The 25051-nt window shown below is 44.8% G+C and overlaps 3 protein-coding genes across 3 annotated transcripts in view; all 3 read left to right on the top strand.

Annotated features, from left to right (window-relative positions):
- Window positions 1-6422, top strand: part of gpc4 (glypican 4) — a 55546-nt gene extending 49124 nt beyond the window's left edge. Inside the window, exons 4-9 of the mRNA XM_084147448.1 lie at window positions 126-291; window positions 626-756; window positions 1025-1171; window positions 1315-1439; window positions 1662-1834; window positions 3208-6422. Of these exons, the coding sequence (XP_084003574.1) occupies window positions 126-291; window positions 626-756; window positions 1025-1171; window positions 1315-1439; window positions 1662-1834; window positions 3208-3431 (966 nt within the window). The 3' untranslated portion in view covers window positions 3432-6422. The remainder of the gene's footprint in view (window positions 1-125; window positions 292-625; window positions 757-1024; window positions 1172-1314; window positions 1440-1661; window positions 1835-3207) is intronic.
- A 1308-nt stretch (window positions 6423-7730) lies between these two features.
- On the top strand, window positions 7731-11045 carry LOC311105332 (heparan-sulfate 6-O-sulfotransferase 2-like). Its single transcript, XM_084147450.1, has 2 exons — window positions 7731-8686; window positions 9289-11045. Exons 1-2 carry the CDS (start codon window positions 8109-8111, stop codon window positions 10142-10144), a joined length of 1434 nt encoding a protein of 477 aa, XP_084003576.1. The 5' UTR covers window positions 7731-8108; the 3' UTR covers window positions 10145-11045.
- A 1194-nt stretch (window positions 11046-12239) lies between these two features.
- The window catches only part of LOC311105015 (muscleblind-like protein 3), a 49739-nt gene continuing 36927 nt past the window's right edge, over window positions 12240-25051 (top strand). The window contains exon 1 of the mRNA XM_084146996.1: window positions 12240-12558. The gene's annotated coding sequence lies outside the window, so the exon portion shown is untranslated. The remainder of the gene's footprint in view (window positions 12559-25051) is intronic.

Raw genomic sequence — 25051 nt, 5'->3', positions numbered from 1 at the left:
CTATAAATCGCATTGGGATTTGAGTGATAATTTGATATTATCTTGTGTGTATAGTTTTAGTGTCCTGCCTGTCTGTCGGTTTAAGATAAGGATCAGTTCATTCACCTGACTCCTCCCTCCCTCAGGTCAGTGCGTCCCCTAGCTGTGTACGGGCAGCCATGAAGATGATGTACTGTCCCTACTGTTCTGGCCAGGTTGCCCTCAAGCCTTGTCAGAACTACTGTCTCAACGTGATGCGTGGCTGTCTGGCCAACCAGGCCGACCTCGACACCGAGTGGAACAACTTCCTGGGTAAGGGCTTCCATATCCAACAAGGAACAGCTCACTATGCTGTGTGTGTGTTTGGCTTCTGCCACGCTGTCCCTCACTGGGGTGCCACTGGTGCCTGCTACTCCCTCCCTGTGTGGCAGCTTTACTGGGCCTTACTTTGGGCCCCTTGTTAAGTCCTCTTAGGATCAAAACACTTGGACTCTGCTGTGTGCTTCCCCCTGCTGGTAGAAACAGGTGAAATCACCCCATGTTGAAAATGGCTGAAAAAATATTTTAGTGCTTCTTTAATTTCCAGAAGTATTTACTGAGGGTGTGGTTGTTTTCTTTGTGACTAACTGAGTTGTCTGATTCTCAGATGCCATGTTGAGTCTGGCTGAGAGGCTGGAGGGGCCCTTCAACTTTGAGTCTGTCATGGACCCTATTGACGTCAAGATCTCTGAGGCCATCATGAACATGCAGGAGAACAGCATGCAGGTGTCACAGAAGGTCAGTCACTTCCTGTCTTGGTGTGACTGTGTGTGTCTTCTGCATTCCCCAACCTGTGTCTGTCTGGTAGCCTGTGTCGGCCTGTCTGTCTGGTAGCCTGTGTCGGCCTGTCTGTCTGGTAGCCTGTGTCGGCCTGTCTGTCTGGTAGCCTGTGTCGGCCTGTCTGTCTGGTAGCCTGTGTCGGCCTGTCTGTCTGGTAACGGTGTCTGCCTGTCTGTCTGGTAACGGTGTCTGTCTGTCTGTACATGCTGCTCACTCTCCTCTCCAGGTGTTTCAGGGGTGTGGTCAGCCTCAGCCAGGTAAAGGCTTCCGGTCCCGTCGCTCAGTCAAGGAGACAGGATTCACCGGTCGCTTCCGTCCCTACAGCCCCGATGCACGGCCCACCACAGCTGCTGGCACCAGCCTGGACAGATTGGTAAGTCTTCGTCAGACATCTGCCCCAACCAGCAGCATCAATACAATAGTTTTTACGTGAGAAGTAAAAGTACAGTCTTTCAAATGGACTTGGTATAAATGTGTGAGCTATCTCTGTTTGCATGCCTCCCTCCTTCTACCCAGACGACAGATGTGAAGAAGAAGCTGAAGCATGCTAAGAAGTTCTGGTCCACGCTGCCAGAGACTGTGTGTGTTGGGGAGAGGATCACGTCTGGGGATGACTGTTGGAACGGAACAGCAAAGAGCAGGTTAGTTTGGCAGGTTTTTTTCTCAGGTCTCTCCCTTGACACAGACACCAATCAACATTGTCTGCATCCCAAATGGGACCCTATTCCCTGTTTAGTGCACTACTTTTGACCAGGGCCCGTAGGGATGGAGCCACTCACTCTAAAGGCATAAAGTAAGGTTGCTGCAGAACGAACAGTGTGCTCGGTAGGATCTCCCCATTCACTCACACCCTTCTTCCCTAGGTACGAGTCTGTTGTTATGGGCAACGGATTGGCCAATCAGGTGTCCAACCCGGATGTGGAAGTGGACATCACAAAGCCAGACCTGGTGATTCGCAGTCAGATCGCAGTGTTAAAGGAAATGACTAGCTGGCTGAAGGCCGCCCACAGCGGCAACGACATCTCCATCGACCAAGGTGAGGATGGTAAACCCTAACAGATTAACTGACTGAGGCCCATCGCCCCATGCAGAGCCATTAACCACACCTCTCCAGAGAACTCGACTTCAGCAAGTTTGCGCCATTTTAATAGACGGTGGCTTGACAACGTCACCACAATAATGCGTGCACTACTCCGAGGTAAAAGGCTGTGTGTTGTCTTCTGAACGGTCAGATAGCTAGTAAGAAGCTGTGTTGACGTGTTTTGACTCTTGTCACGTCTATGCTAATATGGCAAAAATATTGCAAGCTAGCTAACCAACAACTGTAACAATTTACAGGTAACTGCCAAAATAAAGGAAACACTTGAGTAAATGAAGGATACAAATTATATTGAAAGCAGGTGCTTCCATACAGGTGTGGAATAACATCCCATCATGCTTAGGTTCATGTATAAAAATGCTGGACAGGCCCAGTTGCCCATTATTTTTGGCTACCATGGCTGGAAGAAGATATCTGTGACTTTGATAGAGGGGTGATTGTTGGGGCATGTTTAGCAGGAGCTTCAGTGACGAAGACTGATCAATATACTGATGTAAACCATATGCCATGGCCGTCTGTCACCAGATCTCAACCCAATTGAACACTTATGGGAGATTCTGGAGCGGCGCCTGAGAGAGTGTTTTCCACCACCATCAACAAAACACCAAATGATGGAATTTCTTGTGTCGCATCCCTCCAATAGAGTTTCAGACTCTTGTAGAATCTATGCCAAGGCGCATTGAAGCTGTTCTGGTTTGTGGTGGCCCAACGCCCTATTAAGACACTTTATGTTGGTGCTTACTGGGCAAATGTAATTATGTTTTCATTAAACATTTGCAGACTAAGCCTAAACAAGTTGTCAATAATCCTTTGATTGTAAGCCCACCCTGTCTGTTTTTACCTCTTAGTTGTGCAGTGTGCACGCAATGGTTTTGTTGGTGAACACCCCACCTGTATAAATGAGAAGAATATCTAGGCCAGAATGTATTCAGTTTGATGACTAATGCCTCCCTGTGAGATAAGGAACATTGGATGACTAATGCCTCCCTGTGAGAGAAGGAACCTTTATATGCCATTTAGAAGACACTTTTATCCAAAGCCACTTAGTCATGCGCGCATAAAGCATTTATGTCTGGGTGGTCCCGGAAAACGAACCCACTATCTTCGCGTTGCAAGCGCCATACTCTACCAACTGAGCTAGAGAGGACCACTACCTTTGGTGTTACCATTCAAAATGTCACAACAGACTTGATCAGTTCACTTTTCATCCCCGAATGCTGTTTCTAGTCCTGAGTTCATGACCCCATCAACCTGTTCTCACTTTTTGCCTCCTGCCATCCTCTCTCTCTCTCTCTCTCGCTGTGTTCCAGATGAGGACGGTAGCGGAGGAGAGGAGAGCGGCAGCGGATGTGCCTCTCCGTCCTGTGAGGCGGACCGGGACATCTACTTCTCCACCCCGCCCACCCCCATCAACCCCCGCGTGGTCAAGGTGGTGCACCAGGAAACGACTGGGGGAGTCCGTGTGGCACACGGGAGCATGGCTCTGGCACTCTGTGGGCTCGTCCTGGCCCTGCTCGCCCCCCACTGGAGATAAAACTGCTGAGGGAAGGAAAGGAAGAGGGCGACTGAGAGAAGGGGGAAAAACTGTCAAAGACTTTTAAAAAGACTGCCTTCAGGACCTCGGTCTGCCCGCCATCATGTGGGGGGGTGGGGGGGAGACTGGAGTTATTAATATTATAATAACTTCACTTTTAATTTTGTTTGTTTTTATAAAAATGGACATAAAGTGTACAGCGATACGATTTTCTTCCAAAATGTTCACCACTTTTTTATTTTTTTTATTTTGTCCTGATTAACTGATTGGCCCCTTGAAGCTAGGCTCTCTACCACCACAGCACCAACAGTGTTTTCAGTTCTACCATTTTATCCCATTATTCACATTTTAGTTTTTGTTGGGCGTTTGGGTCTTAGAGTTATCTCAATTGGAACCCGGGATTGTGTGTGTGCCTGTGTATGTCTGAGAGAGCTTTTCATTATAACAATACGCTCTATTCACAAATGCATTTCCCTTATCAAGATAACAACTAAGGAACAATGTAGCAAGTATTCCTGGTTTGCCAGTGTTCCTGGTTTGCCAGTCTGTATTGGTTTGTGTGTGTGTGTGTGTATGAGTGAGCGTGGTTCCTTTTTTTTTTTTGCTATAGTGGTTGTATCTTCAGGCTGGCCAGGGATGAATGTGGACAAGAGAACATTGAAATGGATGTCTTGGTCACATGTTGAAGCTTCAGACTGGCTCTCACAGCTGAAAGTACAAGAGACTGGTAGCTCTGCGGGAAAGCACTGAGAAGTTACAGGGCTGATGGTTTGATAGGAGATGGAACCAGCTGGCGAGGGGTTCTCTGTGCATCCATCACATCGCAAACTACACTCTAAACCAGTCCACTGAGATCATACCTCATGTGTTCTTTGAATCATTATAAACTAGCTGTGTTTAACTGTAACTTGTTGGATGGATGGGGGAAGTCTTGATGTAGGCTACAAGGGAATGCTGGAGACTTGACAGCAGGGGCTCCCCCTCCCTGGCATTCCCTGTATAGAAGGCAGAGCTGACGGGTGTCCTGGGGCAGTGAGTCTGTTCCGAGCAGACTGCACAGTCAGTCTGACATGATAAAATTAGATGATCTTGACAGGGAGTGGCTTGTATGTCCAACATCTTTCAGATATAGCAGAAAAGAGAAACCAAGACACAGTTGAGTGACTTTGTGAATTGAATCGGCGATGAGAGAAATGTGGAGACTGAGTATGATAAAATTGGAACACAGGGTTTTATGTGGAGGTAGTGTTCAAATGTTTTGGTATAAAGATATGTATTAGGTACTACAATGAATTGTACTGCTAGTTGTAGGAGCTGGTGGTCTGTGTGCACAGATTATGTTTTGGGGTGCTTGTTTGCACCCCATACAGACATTTACCTCTACTTTCATTAGATCTGTCTGACCTTCGTGTCCCTTCTTGCATCCAATATTTTCAACTGTTTGCAACAAAATTTGATATATTCTGTCTCGCATGGAAAATGGAACCTTGTAACTACTTCTTCATGATCATGAAAATAATGTTTTCTGGGACTTCTCAAATCAATTAATTGTATCCATTGTCAGCAAAATTACTTTTGTCTCTCTCCAGACAGACCGGTGTCCCTGAGTTTGTGTTGAATTGGATGACTGACAAGCACAATATGTTTGAATTCACATCACCTAAAAGTTTCACTTCACATTACCCACTGGTTGCTCTTGTACAGTAAATTATTTAATTGCATGTTTCTTTTAAACATTTACAAACATGCATTCAAAAATATCAAAAAATACAGTATTCAGAATGTATTGATATATTGTGTAGATGAAAAGATATTCATAATTTTACAAATTAACAAGGTATTTGTATTGGTTTCAGATTTCCTATTTTACATTAGAATTCTGTAAAGAAAAAAAAATGATTTGCATGTTGCAGTTGTCTGTCAAGTCTTCTAAGGTGATTAGCTGATGTATGGTGGTGATGCCTGGACAGGGCTGTTCGCTCAAGACCCTTTTGTGCCTCTTGTGTCCCCCTGGTGCTGGACAGATTTCTGCACTAAACCCCTAATGCCCCCAAGGATTACGCCTGGCCGGCCGCCAGGACTTGGAAGGAATCCCTGAGGACATTTGGGGATTGGGGACAGGACATTGTGATGTCATACAGCAAAAACATCTATGCAGCCTGTGAAGAGGAAATATCTATGCTGCCCTTCCACACTCAATTGGCAGTCTTTTAATAATGCAGTCCCTATATTGTGCATTGTAGGCTACCACCATCTAGATATTTGCAAAGGGGTTGCGCTGTTTGTGTAATGATGGGAAAGGAAGGTGGTTTCTGTCATCAAATGATTTTTTCCATCTCAATCTCAAATGGTAAATAAATGTTGTGGGGCAGTGATGGCAAATGTCTGCTTGCGGGCCATGGCAGAAGCTATTCCTGTAGGGCACTGCAGCAGGTGTGTTGGTCTAGCTTCTAGTACCATAAGGGTTCTCCTTTTATATGATCTATGGAACAACCTCAGGTGTCTGAAATGGCACCCTATTCCCAACACAGTGCACTGTGGGCCCTGGCCAAAATAAGTGCATTATATAGGGAATGGGGTGTGATTTCAGACGCAACCTGATAGATGGATATATGACGACACACCCCATCTGTCTTCGGCCCACCAGAACAGCATGGAGTCATCTTTATGAGGACTGAGGAGAGTATGGGTGTGTCCCAAATGATACCCTATTCCCCTATGGCCCCTGGTCAAAAGTAGTGCACTACATAGGGAATAGGGTGTCATTTGGGACTCATTTACGAGAGACTGAAAATAGTAAAACAAAATATGTAAATGAGCAGCCATTTTAGATGTCTCTGAAAGAGGCTGTAAAAATCCATCATGTTTTTACTTCTAAGTATCTCCTAAATGTTATGAGAAAAACAAGATGAGATATATGCTAAATTGTAAAAGAAAAGGCATCTTAAACAGTTCCTAGTCTTGTTGAAATAAAGACTGCAGATATTTAAATGGTCTTGAATGGTTTCTTTTCAGAATCACTGACATTTACATGATGGTCCTCTAAATACTAGGTAGGTTTACCCTAAAGATGAGCTGTGTTATTAAAAAATATGCATTTCAACAAATGAACCGTTGCAACGAAGAAGCATATGCTCTTTGAAAAATGCTGATATTGTGTCCCACCCCATGTTGACTCCAATGCTTTCTACAGTTGTGTCAAGTTTGCAAGATGTCCTTTGGGTGGTGGACCATTCTTGATACACAAGGGAAACTTGAGCATGAAAAACCCAGCAGCGTTGCAAGTCTTGACACAAACCGGTGCACCTACTACCATACCCTGTTCAAAGGCACAAATATTTTGTCTTGCCCATTCACCCTCTGACTGGCACACATACACAATCCATGTCTCATTTGTCTCGAGGCTTAATCCTTTAACCTGAACAAGTGGCATCAATAAGGGATCATAGATTTCACCTGGTCATTCTATATCATGGAAATAGCAGGTGTTCTTAATGTTTTGTACACAGTGTATGGTTTGTCTGTAGGACTCAAATTAAACCCATTAGATTTTTTATGAGTATTCAATCATGCACATGCCTTTCTGTGTTTAGAGACTACAGGTCCTGTCTACTCCTTCACAAAGGGGTAAATAATATGCCATTTAGCAGACGCTTTTATCCAAAGCGATTTACAGTCACGTGTGCATACATTATTACGTATGGGTGGTCCCGGGGATCGAACCCACTACCCTGGCGTTACAAGCGCCATGCTCTACCAATTGAGCTACAGAGGACCACGGTGAAGCTATGGTGCCTACTGTAACCTGCCGACACCTGTAGGCATACATTGCATAGAAAAGGGGAAGACTGACTATTAAACAGTTTATTTGAGTATTTGCTTTTTAACCCATTGCACATCGAATAACCCAATAGTATCCGAGTACTGCAGCCTCCAAATTCAGTCAAAAGATATTACCCTGCCGAAACCCGGGATCGAACCAGGGACCTTTAGATCTTCAGTCTAACGCTCTCCCAACTGAGCTATTTCGGCGGTACTTCGATGACGACGGGAACGGTTTTTGTACTCGGGAGTCAAGATAATTCCTAAGTACAGTTCTGGCAACTGTATGACATGCTGGTGTTGTATGCATCTACAAAGTCATGAAATCATAATATCAAATCTGGGCAGCATGGTACAGATACATCTTTATGGATTGGCCAATATATACAGTCATTCATTGATTGGCTCACATCAGAGAACCTCCGCCCATGTATGCAAGTGACGTCATTTCACGAACCCCAGCCAACGCAGGGGATTATGGGAGGAAAGGTTAGGGATAGGGAACATGATGATGGAAGGTGGCTCTAAACACCTAATTGTTGGTGGAAAACACAACATCCTTAACGCTTTTCGGGACATACAAGCAGACTTCTGTGAGAGGTAAATGTTATCACGTCTGTAACATAATTATTTCGTGAAACATCAAAAGCGCTCTCTGTTTGTATGCGAATGTGGTGTGGCTAGCTAACGTTAGCCAGGCTACCGGTTCCGCTAGCCAGCCATAGCTGGCCATTGTTTTTGTTTAGTTAACGAAGTGAAAGCAATATAGCTAGAAAACAGTGTTTTCCCCCAGCCGAGGCAGGGGCCCAGTGGGGCAGACTGCTTGAGTAATGCGGTTTGGTTTCTCTCGGGAAGATGGATGAAAAGTCCACCATCCACCACCGGCTCTTGATTGCCCTGGTGATAATCTTGCTCTTTGGCGTTATTGTGCTTCAGTACGTTTGTCCTAGCTCCGATTGCCAGCTGTTGCACCTAGGATCATTGGCCTCCAACTCGGGCAGCAATGCCATCGGGTCCCAGGGTAAGAAGGGAAACGACATTGGCCTCAGTGGACAGGACCCGTACGTCGCTGAGGACTGTGCCGTAGCCCGTTTTGTCCCCCGCTTCAATTTCACTTCTGCAGACCTCAGTCGACTCGTAGACTTCAATATCCAGGGAGATGATGTTATTGTTTTTCTACACATCCAGAAAACAGGGGGCACAACGTTTGGTCGACATTTAGTGCGTAATATTAAACTCGAGAGGCCTTGTGAGTGTCATGCTGGCCAAAAGAAATGCACCTGTTACCGGCCAGGTAAAAGGGAAAGTTGGCTTTTCTCCCGGTTTTCCACTGGCTGGAGCTGCGGTCTTCACGCGGACTGGACCGAGCTGACCAACTGCGTGCCGTCCCACATGAACACGCGCGAGCCCCCCAAGAAGCCTACAGTTCCCAGGTAAGAGTGTCACTCAGAGAAATTGATTTGAAATGAATTGTGGACAACAATTTCAGTTTGTTCAGTATCTTGTCCCTAAATTGAATGCACATCTCATATTTTATTATGTATGATCATTCAGAGACAAATGCATCCATGCTTCTGTAGGGTTGAAAGGGGATTTCTGGTCTGGTTAGGCCGGGTCAATAGCAAGCACCTCCATTGTGACTATCTCTATTGTGACTCTCTCTGTTCATCATGACCTGCAGAGAGAGGGGTGAGAACTTGGAAGACTGGAGCATATTGAGGATGTGTCCCAAATTACCCCCTATTCCCGTTTATAGTGCACTGGTTTTGATCAGAGGCCCTGTTCAAAAATAGGTCACTTTATAGGGAATAGGGTGCCATTTGTGACTTAGACTAATTGAGACCATTGCATTGGTTATTATTACAGTTATATAACAGAGGTGCTGAATTCAAAACAAATGAACTGACCTAGGTATCTGTCTCTCTGTTCTGTCTGTCTCTCTATTCTGTCTGTCTGTCTCTCTATTCTGTCTGTCTGTCTCTCTGTTCTGTCTGTCTGTTCTCTCTATTCTGTCTTACTGTCTGCTGTTCCTCAGCCGGAACTACTACTACATCACCATCCTGCGTGACCCGGTGTGGCGCTACCTGAGCGAGTGGCGGCACGTGCAGCGCGGTGCCACCTGGAAGGCCTCCCTGCATGTGTGTGACGGGCGCGCCCCCACGCTTGCCGAGCTGCCCAGCTGCTACCCCGGGGATGACTGGTCCGGCTGCTCCCTGCAGGACTTCATGGACTGCCCCTACAACCTGGCCAACAACCGGCAGGTCCGCATGCTGGCAGACCTCAGCCTAGTGGGCTGCTACAACGTCTCGGTCATGAGTGAGGATGAGCGCTGGGCTGTGTTATTAGAAAGCGCCAAGCGGAACCTGCGGGGCATGGCCTTCTTCGGCCTGACAGAGTACCAGAGGAAAACCCAGTACCTGTTTGAGAGGACCTTCCGCCTGGCGTTCATCGCCCCCTTCACCCAGCTCAATGGCACACGGGCGGCCAGCGTAGAGGTCGTGCCTGAGACACAGCTCCGGATCCACCAGCTGAACCAATGGGATGAGGAGCTGTACGAGTACGCCCGTGACCTGTTCCTCCAGCGCTTCCAGGTGTCCCGGCAGCAGGAGCGGAAACAGGCCAGAGAGAGGAGGCAGCAGGAGAGGAGGAGGCTCAGAGGGAGGCTGGGGAGGCCGGTGGCCGAGTGGCCCAGCGACAAGCCCCAGTGGACAGAGACCCAGGCTGGGGAGGCAATCACCACCCACCTACGACCACCCTCCCCAGAAAGGAAGCATCAGGAGAGGGGAGGTGGCGAGGCTGTAGAGGCTGAGGTGCAGCTGCCAGACTGGTGGGGTCTGGAGCAGAACAGCACCATGGAGGACTACATGGATAATGTGGAACAGTGGCGGTAGTAGTGAGAGGACCAAGCTGGAGAAAGAGGGAAGGGTTGACTGACTGAGACTTCTTCTTCACGTCCCTTTATGGATTTGAAAGGAAATGACTGGTATTAGAAAAATGTGTTTTTGACCATGCCTACACCAATCCAATGCTATATGTGGGTAGTAGTGAACAAATGCAGACTTCAGGAACAAGGAGATATAGGACGTACACATTCTCAAACCTCAACACTAACAGCGCACAGCTCCCTTTAGCTTGCATCCCAACCTTTAGTCCATGGCCAGTTTTCCATTTAGCAAAACGTGCTTATTTTCCTTGAATGTAATTTGTTTTTGTGTACTTCCCTAACCCACACTGTGGTCATGACATTTCTTAGAGAAAATCCCGGCCCAATTGGCACCCTATTCCCTAATATAGTGCACTACTTTTGACTGGAACCCCGGTCAAAATCTGTGCACTATTTAGAGAATAGGGTGCCATTTGGGACAGGGACACTACCAATACCATGCCCCTCTCAATCCCAGAAGCCTTCTGAGGAAACCTTATGGTTCTCATGCAGAACTGTTGGTTAAATACCAGGTTAAAACATTGTTTCCCCGATAGTCATTTTGATATTGATGTATAAGCTAATATTTGTACCGGGTTTTGTTTCAAAGAGAATAAGCTATGCTTTTTCATTGAGATTTTTGTATTCATATTATTTTGTCATCAATTATGTAGGTAAAGCTGTTGAATGATTTGTCAGATGACATGCAGCTCACAAATGACTGAGAAAGACGAAGTGATGTGCTAAAAAAAAATCTCACTAAATGAGATTTTTTATAATTACCTCAATCAGTAGCACACCTCTGCATTACTCACTTCTTCTTGTCCTATCCTTGTCTCCACTTTTGTATATAAAAGAAAAATAATTCACTGGTGTCATGTCTTGTAACTGATACACCATTTAGAGTGTGTTGGTATGTCCACATCCTTACTACACATGTAGCCCACACACCTGTCTCTGGTTGGTACAAATGTGTGGTCCTCTGTAGCTCAGCTGGTAGAGCACGGCGCTTGTAACGTCAAGGTAGTCCCCGGGACCACCCATACACAAAAATGTATGCACGCATGACTGTAAGTCGCTTTGGATAAAAGCGTCTGCTAAATGGCATATTATTATTATATTATTAATGTGTAGTTGCCAGCCAGGTCACGATTGGACCGTCATCATAATCCAGTGCTGTCCCTTCGTTCCCCTCTGTCTGTTGCTCCAGCAGGTGGTGCCAAATACGTGTCACCACAACTCTCCCCTGAAAATGTAATCTCTATAGTTTCCTGTGAATCTGGTCTAGTCTAAATGTTAATCCCTGTCTGTGTAAATTATAAATATGCCATTTAGCAGACGCTTTTATCCAAAGCGACTTACAGTCATGCGTGCATACATTTTTGTGTATGGGTGGTCCCGGGGATCGAACCCACTACCTTGGCGTTACAAGCGCCGTGCTCTACCAGCTGAGCTACAGAGGACCACAGATAGACCACAGATAGTGACTGTGTGTAAAATATCAACATTAGATAGTGACTGTGTCTAAACTATCAACATTACATAATGACTGTGTTATATTTTGGATTTATTAATTTATGATTGTGCATAGGAGTGACTGGATAGTAATTTTAATGTTGCACATGCTACAATAACACCACAACAATGATCCACAGTGCTCCTCTACCAGCACCATACATAGGTACTAGATTTACAAGTAGGCTTATCCTTAGTTGTGTCTGGCACATTTTTACAGTTGAGTCATTATCATAAATGAAAGAATATTGTGATCTAGAATAGAGGCTGTTAAGACGGTGGCTACCCTGTAATACCATTTAGGACATGAAGCTGTATACCTGAGGTTGTGGCCATGACATACGCTAAAGTAGGTTTACCAAAATGTAAAGGGTAGAGACAAAAGGACTGTACCTGAAGTGACCCATCCAGTTACCGCCCTCTTACCGCGGAAAACAAAGTCTAATAGGATTCCCCTAAAATGGAGGCAATGCGTAATACCAAACAACACTTTTCTCTTGAACTCCTCCCTTCAGCCCTCCCTCGATTTTTACCTCGCCCTCCTCTGGTCTAGCTTGTCTCTGCTTTTTATTTAGCCAGCTACCAAGTTGCGACATTTCACTTCACGCCGCTTCATCGTTTTGTTTCCCCGCATTATTTTTTTGGGATAAATGCACGACGTATCGTTTTTTAAACTGTTATCATAAATGTAAGTGATTTTATTTTTTCATCACTATTAACCTTCGCTCCAAGTATGGCGTATTCAGAATTGGTCAAATAGTTAGCTTATCGTGACATTAAAATTCATTTCGCATGCTGTAATAAGTAAGAAGACAACGTGTTGAAGACAGGATTAGGCTATTTATCAGACCTACCGAGCGTGCACAGGTAAGAACACTAATGCTTGACTGCTGTCGCAGTATACTTTCACCTGGCGTTTTGCCTTATTGATTGCGTATGTAGGTGCGTGTAAATAAACTTGTAACAACCTTGTCACAACACATCTATTCGAAGTTAGTAAATATGTATCACATGGATAGCCAACATTTGAATAAACTGTCTGCCTGTTGTTGGGTAGTTTACAATAGCATGTACAGTCAGTAGGCGAGGTTACGCATAGAATACAGAGTGATGATGTCATAACATTTGACGTCTGACAATTCTTAGGCCTAGTCCAAATGATGATGCATTTAGGCTACTAACAGAATCATTTTCGTTTTTTCAGGGCTGTCTTCTTCAAGACACTCACAGTATGCCACAGTTATTGATTCTGTCACGTCAGTAATACAGGAAGCAAATCTCAACCATTTCTAATGCGGAAATGTTGAATAGTGCTCCTCAGTTTAATTTACAAAAAACTGGAAATGAGTTAGATCTGGTTCTTTCAGCCAGTTCAGCCATTCCAATGGGGGAAATTAATAGAGAAAGAATGGGGTTTTGGGATAAACGCCGAAATAAGGTCTGAGGTTAACAGACGCTTAGGAGATCTTATACGTTTTGTTCTATGAGATAATATCAGTCAGTTTAAATGACCTTTAGGAATTATGAAGCCTTTATGTGCTTGTTTTGATTACATAAATGCTTCAAAATTCACAAAGTCACGGTAGCCGGTGAATATTATCTCATAGAACAAAACGCATAAACTCTCCTAAACCTGTGTTTACCACAGACCTTATTTTCGGCAAAAAACATTAATTTCTCCATAGGCTTTGGCCAACAAACCATGTGGAGTTAGCCTCCATTAGGAGAAGGGTGCAACTGCAGCCTGCAATTCGGGGCGTTCCTGCATGTGGGCATTCCCCCATCTGCAGGAACCCCTTTTTATACATCTATTGGTCAATCTTTAAGCTATATGACTCCAGTACATAGGCAGGAGGCAGGGGCGCTCCAGTACAGTAGATGGCGGTAATGCAACATAACGTTGGATGGCAACCGCCGAAAAACCCCACAGAAGAAGAAGAGGCTGGGGCGAAAATGGTAGCTAGCTATAGCAAGTGTCCTTCGCCCCCGCCTGTCGGGCACTGTTGTCCTGCAGTTCTGTTAACGACGGCGAGGGCAGGTGTTCGGCAGGCTAGAGTGAAGGACACCGTGGTAGCTTAGCCAACTAGTTTTAAGGAGGACTCCTGTACACAGTAGGCGGGAGGCAGGGGCGACACCATGTGCTAGTTAACTAACTAGCAAGCACACGTGTCGCTAGCACACGGTGTCGCCCCCACCTCTCGCCTGCTGTGTACAGGAGTAGCTAGACACCGGTAGACACGGTGTCGCTAACTAGCAAGCTAGCACACGGGTTTGCTAACTAGCAAGCTAGCAGACGGGTTCGCTAGCTAGCTAGCACAGGGTGTTGCTCCCGCCTGCTGTATTAGCGGGAGGCAGGGGTGACCGGTAGACAGTGTCCTTTGCCCTCGCCTATCGGACACTGTTTTCCCTCAGTTCTGTTAACGACGGTGAGGGCAGGTGTTCGGCAGGCGGGAGCGAAGGACTCTGGTACACAACGGGCTGGGATGAAAAAAACTCAGATAACACTTTTATTTCCCTTTTGACCCACATTCAGAAGTGTCACACAAGCATGAAGATGTCATGCTCGAGGGGGGTCGTTCATGCAGGAACCAATGGGATGCTCGAGGGGGGGCGTTCCTGCAGATACAGGAATGCCCACATGCAGAAAGGCACCGAATTGCGGGCTGCAGTTGCACACTATTGTCTGTTAGTGACTACAAAAATATGCCATTAGGCTACTATTGCTCTCTGTGTGAAATGTCGCACAATTTGTTTCCTGAATAGAAAATTAAGAGCTTGCCGACGACCAATATTGAAACAACGCTTACCACTTCTTCTTGGCCTGTAATTCCACTCCATCCAAGTACATGTCGATCTTTTAAAGAACTACATAATTTATACGTGTATCGAATTGCAAATCACTAGGCCTATTTGAACACTTTTCTTGAATGAAATTGTTCCCCATTCTTGACTGAAGGTTATGTCATAACATTGGTGATGGTGAAGTCTGATCCTAGATCTATAGGTCCTACTCTTGCTCCTGGCTTCGCCTTATTTTAAATGTGCTGGCCTGGGGGACTAGATGGTTCTGGCCTAGGGGACTAGATGGTTCTGGCCTAGGGGACTAGATGGTCCCGGCCTGGGGGACTAGATGGTCCCGGCCTGGGGGACTAGATGGTTCTGGCCTAGGGGACTAGATGGTCCCGGCCTGGGGGACTAGATGGTTCTGGCCTAGGGGACTAGATGGTTCTGGCCTGGGGGACTAGATAGTCCCGGCCTGGGGGACTAGATGGTCCCGGCCTGGGGGACTAGATGGTGCTGGCCTGGGGGACTAGATGGTCCCGGCCTGGGGGACTAGATGGTGCTGGCCTGGGGGACTAGATGGTTCTGGCCTGTGGGACTAGATGGTCCCGGCCTGGGGGACTAGATGGTCCCGGCCTGGGGGACTAGATGGTGCTGGCCTGGAGGAGTATGAGGAGAGATGGTGCTGGCCTGGGGGACTAGTAGGAGAAGTTGTTCCTAATAGTGCTGGTCTTGGAGCTTTTCTTATTCCAATCATAACCTGTTATCAGACCTCATACAATACACTATGTTTACGTCCCAAATGACACCCTATTTCCTATGTAGTGCACTACTTGGGCCAGGTCAAAAGTAACACTACATAGGGAACATGGTGCCATTTGGTTTGAATGCTATAAACAGAACCTTAATATACAGGCTGTCTCAGGTAACAACAGTAGTTCTGTAGGTTTAACCAGGTGACTAACCCAGTTGCCCTTTATCTTTGCCAAGTGGCATTCCACCCAGTGGAGTGAAGTTCCCCCCTTATTTTCTGAAATAGGAACCAGAAGGGGGGGGGGATCTGCAGATAAGGGGTCACATCAAAGTCAATAGGGCTATAACACACCATAACCCCACACTTAAACATGCTGTTTTCACTCACTCAACATCAGTGCATATGCTTTTGCGAATCGATTCCATTGCCTTGCCTCATTTAACAGCATGGCGAGTCTAGACTGGTTTATGTGCTCTCTCTCTCTCTCTCTCTCTCTCTCTCTCTCTCTCTCTCTCTCTCTCTCTCTCTCTCTCTCGGCAGTGGACTCTGCACCAGTCTAGCTATTTAAATGTTTTACTCCATATAAACAGAGGTAACCGCTACACCACACACACAGTGAGGTTAATGTACTCTAACTACACTCCTACACAACCTGTCCTCATTTCCCCTCTACACAACCAACCAGGTCGCAGCATTTCCCCTCTACACAACCAACCAAATCCCAGCATTTCCCCTCTACACAACCAACCAGGTCCCAGCATTTTCCCTCTACACAACCAACCAGGTCCCAGCATTTCCCCTCTACACAACCAACCAGGTCCCAGCTCAGCTGCCCCAGAGTCGGCCCAGTGCCTGGTATTTTCATAGTGCAAATAAAACATTATACTGATAAAGCAACAGCATTAAAAAAATCACCAACTGTTATGCAAGCTATATGATGTTGATTAAGCCATAATATCTTCTGATGCTCAGCCAGCTCACAGGCAGTAATGATCCATTATCTGACTGTGAGGGTTTGGACAATGGTATAGGTTAATAACATAAAAAAACCTCTAAAAATACAGACTTCTGTAGGCATGCAAAAGTCAATCAATAAATCAGTCATTCTTAAATGCAAACATGTTTCCTTGTTAACTCCATTACATGTCATGCTTTACATCTCAATATGTGGTACAGTATGTTATTCCTTGAGTCCACTAATATGTAATTTATGAGTGTAGCCTATGCGTCTGTGTAAATACCAGTTACATGTGTGTGTCCTGTTTAGTGTATGTTTTTGTGTAAGTGTCCATATACAGTGCCTTCAGAAAGTATTCATACCTCTTGAATTATTCCACATGTTGTTGTGTTACAGCCTAAATTCACCAATCTACACACAATACCCCATAATGACAAAGTGAAAACATGTTTTTAGAATTTTTAGCAAATTTATTGAAAATGAAATACAGAAATATCTCATTTACATAAGTGTTCACACCCCTAAGTCAATACATGTTAGAATCACCCTGGCAGCGATTACAGCTGTGAGTCATTCTGGGTAAGTATCTAAGAGCTTTGAACACCTGGATTGTACAATATTAGCACTTTAAAAAAAAAAAGTTTCATTCTTCAAGCTCTGTCAAGTTGGTTGTTGCTAGACAGCCATTTTCAAGTCTTGCCATAGATCTTCAAGCCGATTTAAGTCAAAACTGTAACTAGGCCACTGGAAAGCAGACCGAACCAGGTTTTTCTCTAGGATTTTACCTGTGCTTAGCTCTATTCCGTTTATTTTTATCATAAAAAAACTCTCTAGTCCTTGCAGATGACAAGCATACCCATAACATGATGCAGCCACCACCATGCTTGAAAATATGAAGAGTGCTACTCTTGGATTTGCCCCAAACATAACGCTTTGTAACGCTTAGTACAATTTATTTGCCACATTTTTTGCAGTTTTACTTTAGTGCCTTATTGCAAACAGGATGCATGTTTTGTAATATTTTTTATTCTGGACAGGCTTCCTTCTTTTCACTCTGTCGTTTAGGTTAGTATTTTGGAGTAACTACAAAGTTGTTGATCCATCCTCAGTTTTCTCCTATCACAGCCATTAAACGCTGTAACTGTTTTAAAGTCACCATTGGCCTTGTGGTGAAATCCTTGAGCAGTTTGATATTCACTGCTCGACTGAGGGACCTTACAGATAATTGTATGTATGGGGTACAGAGATGAGGTAGTCATTCAAAAATCATGTTAAACACGATTATTTCCGACTGAGTGAGTCCATGCAACTTATTATGTGACTTGTTAAAGGGATACTGGCAATTTTTTTGCCAATGAGGCCCTTTATCTACTTCCCCAGAGTCAGATTAACTCATACAATTTTTATGTCTGTGCGGTTCGAAGGAAGTTGCGAACTAGCGCTAGCGCAATTGCTAACTAGCGTTAGCGCAATGACTGGTAGTCTATGGGTATCTGCTAGCATTCTAGCAGATATCCATAGACTTCCAGTCATTGCATGCTAGCAGATACCAATAGACTTCCAGTCATTGTGCTAACGCTAGTTAGCGTTGGCTCGCAAAACTACCTCTAACTTCCTTCATACTGGACACAGAGACATACAAATGGTATCCACAAGTTCATCTGACTCTGGGATAATGGGCCTCATTGGCAAAATTCCGAAGTATCCCTTTAAGCAAATGTTTACTCCTGAACTTATTTACATGCTGACTAGACCGGGCACCAGGGGCGGCCTGTTCAATAGGGCGATATGGGCGACGCACTGCCAAACGGGAAAAGGAAGGGATTTTTTTCCTAATCAATTATATCACGGCAACAGTAGTTATCAGTGTTGTAATCTATACGTCTGATCTGCCACAGTGCCACACTGCCACTAAATGTCGAATCAGGCTAAAGTCGTGCTTCAAATGGCTCCCCCCCCTTTTGGGGCGATTTCAGTCAGGTTGAAAATCGCCCAGAAGTCTGTCATAGACTCCCATGTAAAATCTATTTTTTTCAAATTTCAGAGCCTTCAATACAATCTCTATGGGTGTCTGAGGGCTTGCACTTACGCGCTTTCGTCATACGTAACGTAACGTAACCATGAACGTAACTGAGAAAAGAGCGGATTGTGTCTTTGAAAGAAGTTCCTTTTTGTCGGCGAACAAATGAAGATAAATTGGCAACGAAACAATTAGGACCTCCCAGACCAAATTTAATAATTCAACAGGTTTCTACTAAAGGCGGAAAGTCCTACACCCGAGGATTTTCCAAAAATTGGTACGAACGGAAAAATAACATTGCCACTCAACTTGATGAGGGATACAGGCTAGCTGTCCGCCGCCACAACGATGAGGTTAGTGTTGATAATCACAAGTTTACTGGAGAACTGAGACCAAGTAGAGACTTTGGACAGGGTGGATATGGTATAATAAAGGCAGTTTATTCAGAGGTAAAGATATCTGGAATCGCGTGCACGGACCCGTTCGTCAAACTCTTAGGGAGCTGTAAATTAAGCCCCATTACTTACCATATCAGATAAGAGAAATTGCTGCAGCTACATATATTTTACATCCTGGCCCTACATAGTTCACTATTTGCATCACTTACCAAAATATTACATGTGGTCATATATGCTTGGAAAGTGGAGATGCCATAGAACGTCAAAAAAGTAAACATTGCTGGAGACACATTGCCGTTTTGGAGAAGACATCGCGTTTGCTAGCGAAGAGATTTGTTGTGGCAAATGAACTTGGGCTGGGAATTGCCAGGAACCTCACGATAAGATATATGCATCAGCATTGCGAGTCTCATGATTCTATACGTATTGCGATTCGATACTGTGATTTTATTGCGCACCATATGTCTGTTGCAGAGGGATCAGAAAGCCATGAGAACGAGTTTTGATCAGTCATGGAAATAAAAGTGCTGAAAACAAATTGGCTCCCAATGTGAAAAGATTGAGAACAAGCTATGAAGGAACAATAATGGTGTTTTGGTGCAGGTACAGCCAACTAGCGCTAAAATATTGCGATATTGTCAATACAGTATATCGTAAAGTATCACTATGTAACTCGATTTCTTTCACCCCAATCCCTCAAATTAACGGTAAATAACTGAATTGTTTGCCCCACATTTAGCTAAGATGATTAGCTAGCCAGCTAAAATGTTTTATTTAGTTAGCAGTCGCATCTACAATAGTTTACTGTCAATAACATGTCTCCAAAAATGACGTGGTGTCTCCAATTGTGTTGACATTTTACAATTGCGATGCGCATCCATGAGTATCCACTTTCTGTAGCTCAGCTGGTAGAGCATGGCGCTTGTAACGCCAAGGTAGTGGGTTCGATCCCCGGGACCACCCATACACAAAAATGTATGCACGCATGACTGTAAGTCGCTTTGGATAAAAGCGTCTGCTAAATGGCATATTATTATTATTATTATTATTATTATCTGAAGAGAGCCCCGAAACATTGTGTGCAGACATTTTATGCAATAAATGAAGTAGGTTGAATCTAGTAGTTCTGATCTTCTGATTGGTCCTGATGAGTTGGGCGAGGTCCCCTCCAGGCTACTGTCACTGTTGCATTGGCTCTGAGTCGGGTTCTCTGTCTTCAAATGTTCAGCCTAAGAGAGGGGATTTTTGTGTGTGTGTGTGTGTGTGTGTGTTTAACAGTGATGATGTGTGTGTGTGTGTGTGTGTGTGTGTGTGTGTGTGTTTAACAGTGATGATGTGTGTGTGTGTGTGTTTGTGTGTGTGTGTGTGTGTGTGTCCTCAGAGCAAGAACTCGTGAGTTGGAAGAACTGAGAGGCCTATGGCGTGGGTGTTGTCCTTGGCCACCTGCTGACAAGGCTGACAAGATAGGACCCTTTTGTCCATTGTTATTGGATAGGAACAGAACTTATAACCAGCTCCTGACCTAAATAGATCTTAGCACAACATTTTACTCAACATATCATATTCCATATTCACTATAACAAATATATTTACTACGACATTAGCAAGAACCGCCACATCCTCAGCCGGCTAATCCAGTGTGTGAAGTTTTGCGGAGTGTTTGAGTTAGCTTTGCGAGGCAAAGATGAAACTGAGGGCTCCACCAACCCTGGTAAGCCAACACTTTTGAGATCAGTCAATAAATGCTTCTGGTATTGACTTATATGCTGCCCCTGTCTTTATGTTGTTGCTGGACATATCTTTTTTAAAATGTGTGTAGGTCACCTAAATCATCAGAAAAATTGCCCCCCCTGAGAATTTTTTCAGGAGCCGCCACTGCCGGGCAGGTGCGTGCATCCGCATGTTGATTTTGTCCATCCACACCAGACGCGATCAGGACACTCTGGTTAAAATATCAAAACAAACTCTGAATCAATTATATTAATTTGGGGACAGGTCGAAACACATGAAACATTCATGGACATTTAGTTAGCTAGCTTGCTGTTGCTAGCTAATTTGTCCTGGGATATAAACATTGGGTTGTTATTTTACCTGAAATGCACAAGATCCTTTTTTTCTGGATCTTTGTAGAATTTTGACCCAGTTCATCGTTCAATCACCCACATTGGTATATGCTCCTAAAAATCAATGAGGAGAGGCGGGAGTTCTATTTTAGTGCCTGGCTACGCAGACGCGCGCGAGCGGTTTGGATGAAAGTATTGAATAAAATGTATGTGTATATTTATTTTGCAGCGCTCACGCACACAACGCAGGCGGTGTGGTCAGCTTGTATTTTTTTAGTGATCCAATTGACATTTTAGTCATTTAGCAGACACTCTTATCCAGAGCGATTTACAATTAGTGAGTGCATACATGTTTCATACTGGCCCCCCGTGGGAAATGAACCCACAACCCTTGTGTTGCAAGTGCCATGCTCTACCAACTGAGCTACAGGAGGGCCAATAAATTCAAATGTTAGGCTTGCCATAACAAAAGGTTTGAACACTTTTTGACTCAAGACATTTCAGCTTTTTATTAATTTGTAAAAATGTCTAAAAACATCATTCCACTTTGACATTATGGGGTATTGTGTGTAGGCCAGTGACACAAAATTCATTTTAAATTCAGGCTGTAACACAACAAAATGTGGAAAAAGTAAAGGGGTGTGAATACTTTCTGAAGGCACTGTATGTGAGGGGTATATCTGTAGCTGGATGTATGTTTTTGTGAATGGGTACTGTGGTGCTTTAACAAGCTGAGGGGATTAAAGATAATTAACCTAATTACTTTGCTCTATCCCTGTGGCTTTGGCCTTTCACTCTCATTGTGACCCGTAGCTCCTCATCTCCTCCTCCGCCGCCTCCTCCACCTCTCTATCTTTAATCAATCACCTGATCACTCTACCCACATCTCTCTCTCTCTCGCTCTCGCTCTCGCTCTCGCTCTCGCTCTCGCTCTCAATTCAATTTCAATTTAAGGGGGCTTTATTGGCATGGGAAACATGTTTACATTGCCAAAGCAAGTGAAATAGATAATAAACAAAAGTGAAATAAACGATTCAAAATTAACAGTAAACATTACACTCACAAAAGTTCAGAAGGAATAGAGACATTTAAAATGTCATTATGTCTATATACAGTGTTGTAACGATGTGCAAATAGTTAAAGTACAAAAGGGAAAATAAATAAATATAAATATGGGTTGTATTTACAATGGTGTTTGTTCTTCACTGGTTGCCCTTTTCTTGTGGCAACAGGTCACAAATCTTGCTGCTGTCTCTGTCTCTCTCTCTCTCTCTCTCTCTCTCTCTCTCTCTCTCTCTCTCTCTCTCTCTCTCTCTCTCTCTCTCTCTCTCTCTCTCTCTCTCTCTCTTTCGCTCTACTCTCTCTCTCTCTTTCTCTGTACTCTTTCTCTCTCTCTCACTACTCTCTCTCTCTCTCTCTGTCTCTCTCTGCTTTTTAGAGATAATGTCAGCCAGGTCTCTATCCCTCTGTTTCACTTAGCCTATGTTAGAATGTTCCAGTTGACTCTGGTCTGAGTAAGACTCTAATGTTTATTGGTTGGTACTAGGCTATGTTTTTTTAAAGCTTGAAATGCTGCTGGTATGACCAAGGCCTGGAATAGTGACTTGTTAGATCTTAGATCTTATCAGTCAGTCAGTTGTTCAAGGGCTCTGGCTGCACATTTTCTAAATATATTGCATTTCTTAAAGATTCCTGCATTCCCAGTGTTTACTCTGGTGTTATGGCCTTGCGATTTTATTTGTTTTATCTGTCTGTGCCTGGTGCTCCGACAGAGGGGCTGACTGGGCTTTTGGACGTGTGCAGCATGAGGGAGGGACCGTTGGGAAACTAATAATAATTTATTACATTTGTAAAGCTCTTTTAATTATACAAGAATAATCTCAAGGTGCATAAAATAAAATAGAAAATAGAGAAATAGTAAACAAAAAACGAAACAAATATATGTAACCATATCATGAAAACAACAATCAAAGTTTAGGAGGAAGGCTAGGCCGATAGAGGTGAGTCTTAAGGCCTGCTTTAAAAGCTCCAACAGTCTGAACAGCCCTGAGATTATCTGGAAGGGAGTTCCATAAGCGTGGTGCGTGGGAGGACAAGGCACGGTCCCCCATTGTGCCGAGCCTGATCCTGGGGGTGTGGCTTAAACGTAGGGTGGGTGGAGGTTCGAAGGGGGAGAATAGGTTTGACAGGTAGGCGGTCCGATGCCATTCAGGCATTTTCAGATAAGGAGGATGATTTTAAAGTAAATTCTTTGAGGAACAGGTAGCCCATGGAGATCAGAAAGGATGTGGGTGATGTGGGCAGACTGTTCTGTTTGTGTCAGAAGAATCCTTGCTGCACTGTTCTGGATGAGCTGCACTGTTCCGGATGAGCTGCACTGTTCAAATTCAATGAAATGTTATTTGTCACATGCGCCGAATACAGCGGGTGTAGACTTTACTGTGAAATGATTGCTTACGAGCTCCTCCCAACAATGCAGAGTATTTTTTTTATTTTTTTTAAACAAATAGTTACACAAGGAATAACATACACAAGAATGGAGCTATATACAGGGAGTACCTGTCTCGGAGCCTGTTGGTCCGAGAGCCAATGATTCGGTACCTTTCGCCGGATGATTGCAGAGTGAACGCTCTTTGGCTAGGGTGGCTGAAGTCTTTGGCAATTGTTCTATCCTTCCTCTGACACCGCCTGATATAGAGGTCCTGGATGACAGGGATCTCGGCCCCAGTGATATACTGGGCTGTCCGCACCACCCTCTGTCCCCTCTTTATCCTGTAGTCCAGGGATCAGCTCCTTGGTCTTACTGACATTGAGGGAGAGGTTGTTGTCCTGGCACCACACTGCTATGTCTCTGACCTCCTCCCTGTAGGCTGTCTTATCGCCATTGATGATCAGGCCTACAACCATCGTGTCATCAGCAAACTTGATGATGGTGTTGGAGTCGTGCATGGCCACGCAGTCTTGGGTGAACAGGGAGTACAGTATGGGACTAAGCACACACCCCTGAGGGGCCACTGTGTTGAGGGTCAGCGTGGCGGATGTGTTGTTGCCTACCCTTAACACCTGGGGTCGGCCCGTAAGCTGACGGTGTTGATGTGTCATGACCAGCCTATCCAAGCACTTCATAATGACAGATTTGAGTGCTACAGGGCAACAGTCATTTGGGCAGGTTACCTTGGAGTTCTTGGGAACAGGGACAATGGTGGTCAGTTTGAAATATGTTGGGATTACAGACTGGGATGAGGGGAGATTGAAAATGTCCTTGAAGACACTTTTCAGCTGGTCTGCACATGCTTTGAGAACGCACCCTGGTATTCTCCCGGCGGTCTTGTGAGTGTTAACCTGTTAAAAAGTTTTACACACATCAGCCACAGAGAGTGAGATCACACAGTCATCCGGAACAACAGGGGCTTTCACGCAAGGCTAAGTGTTGTATTCCTCGAAGCGAGCATAAAAGGCATTTAGCTTGTTTGGGAGTTCTGCATCACTGGACATCTCACGGCTGGGTTTCCCTTCGTAATCCGTTATTGTCTTCAAGCCCTGCCACATACGACGAGCGTCGGAGCCGGTGTAATAGGATTCCACCTTACTCCTATATTGTCCTTTTGCATGTTTGATGTCTCCAAGGTCGTAGCGGTCTTTCTTGTGTGCGTCCATGTCCGTGTCCCTTTCCTTGTAAGTGGTAGCTCTAGCCCAGTGCGGATATTGCCTGTAATCAATGGTTTTTGGTTTGGATGCGTTCTTATAGTCACTGTTGGGACGACGTCTGTACACTTATTAATGAAGCCCGTGACTGATGTGGTAAACTCCTCAATGCCATTTGATGAATCCCAGAACATATCCCAGTCTGAACTAGCAAAACAGTCTGCTTTGGTCTAGAGTTTTAGCGCAGCTAGTAGCGCAGGAGACGTGTTGGTAAAAGTGAGGTAGAACGGTTTTAAGTCTCCCCGTGTTAAAGTCTCTGCCCACCAGAAACGCTGGCTCTGGGTGAGTGGTTTCTTCTTTGTTTATGGCCCCATACAGTTCGTTGAGTGCCAAAGTGGTGTTGGCTTGTGGAGGGATGTTGACAGTTGCGATCATTAGGGATGAGAACTCTCTTGGTAGATCAAAGTGTCTGCAGCTTACCATGAGGTATTCTATATCAGGTAGATTAAATGGTCTGCAGCTTACCATGAGGTATTCAATATCAGGGAATCAAAAGCTAGAGATTTCCTTCACACTGAAAGCAGCACACCAGTTATTGTTTATGAAGAGGCACAACCCTCCCTCTTTGAACTTGTCCGAGGCCGCCTCCGTCCGATCGTGCCACTGCATGGAGAAACCACTGAGTTCAACATGCATAGAGTCATCCAGCCACGTCTCTGCAAGGCATATAATATTGCAGCT

This window comes from Coregonus lavaretus (assembly GCF_964263955.1).
Source record: "Coregonus lavaretus genome assembly, chromosome: 29".
In the NCBI taxonomy this organism is placed as follows: domain Eukaryota; kingdom Metazoa; phylum Chordata; class Actinopteri; order Salmoniformes; family Salmonidae; genus Coregonus; species Coregonus lavaretus.
This window is presented reverse-complemented; position numbering and strand designations above follow the sequence as displayed.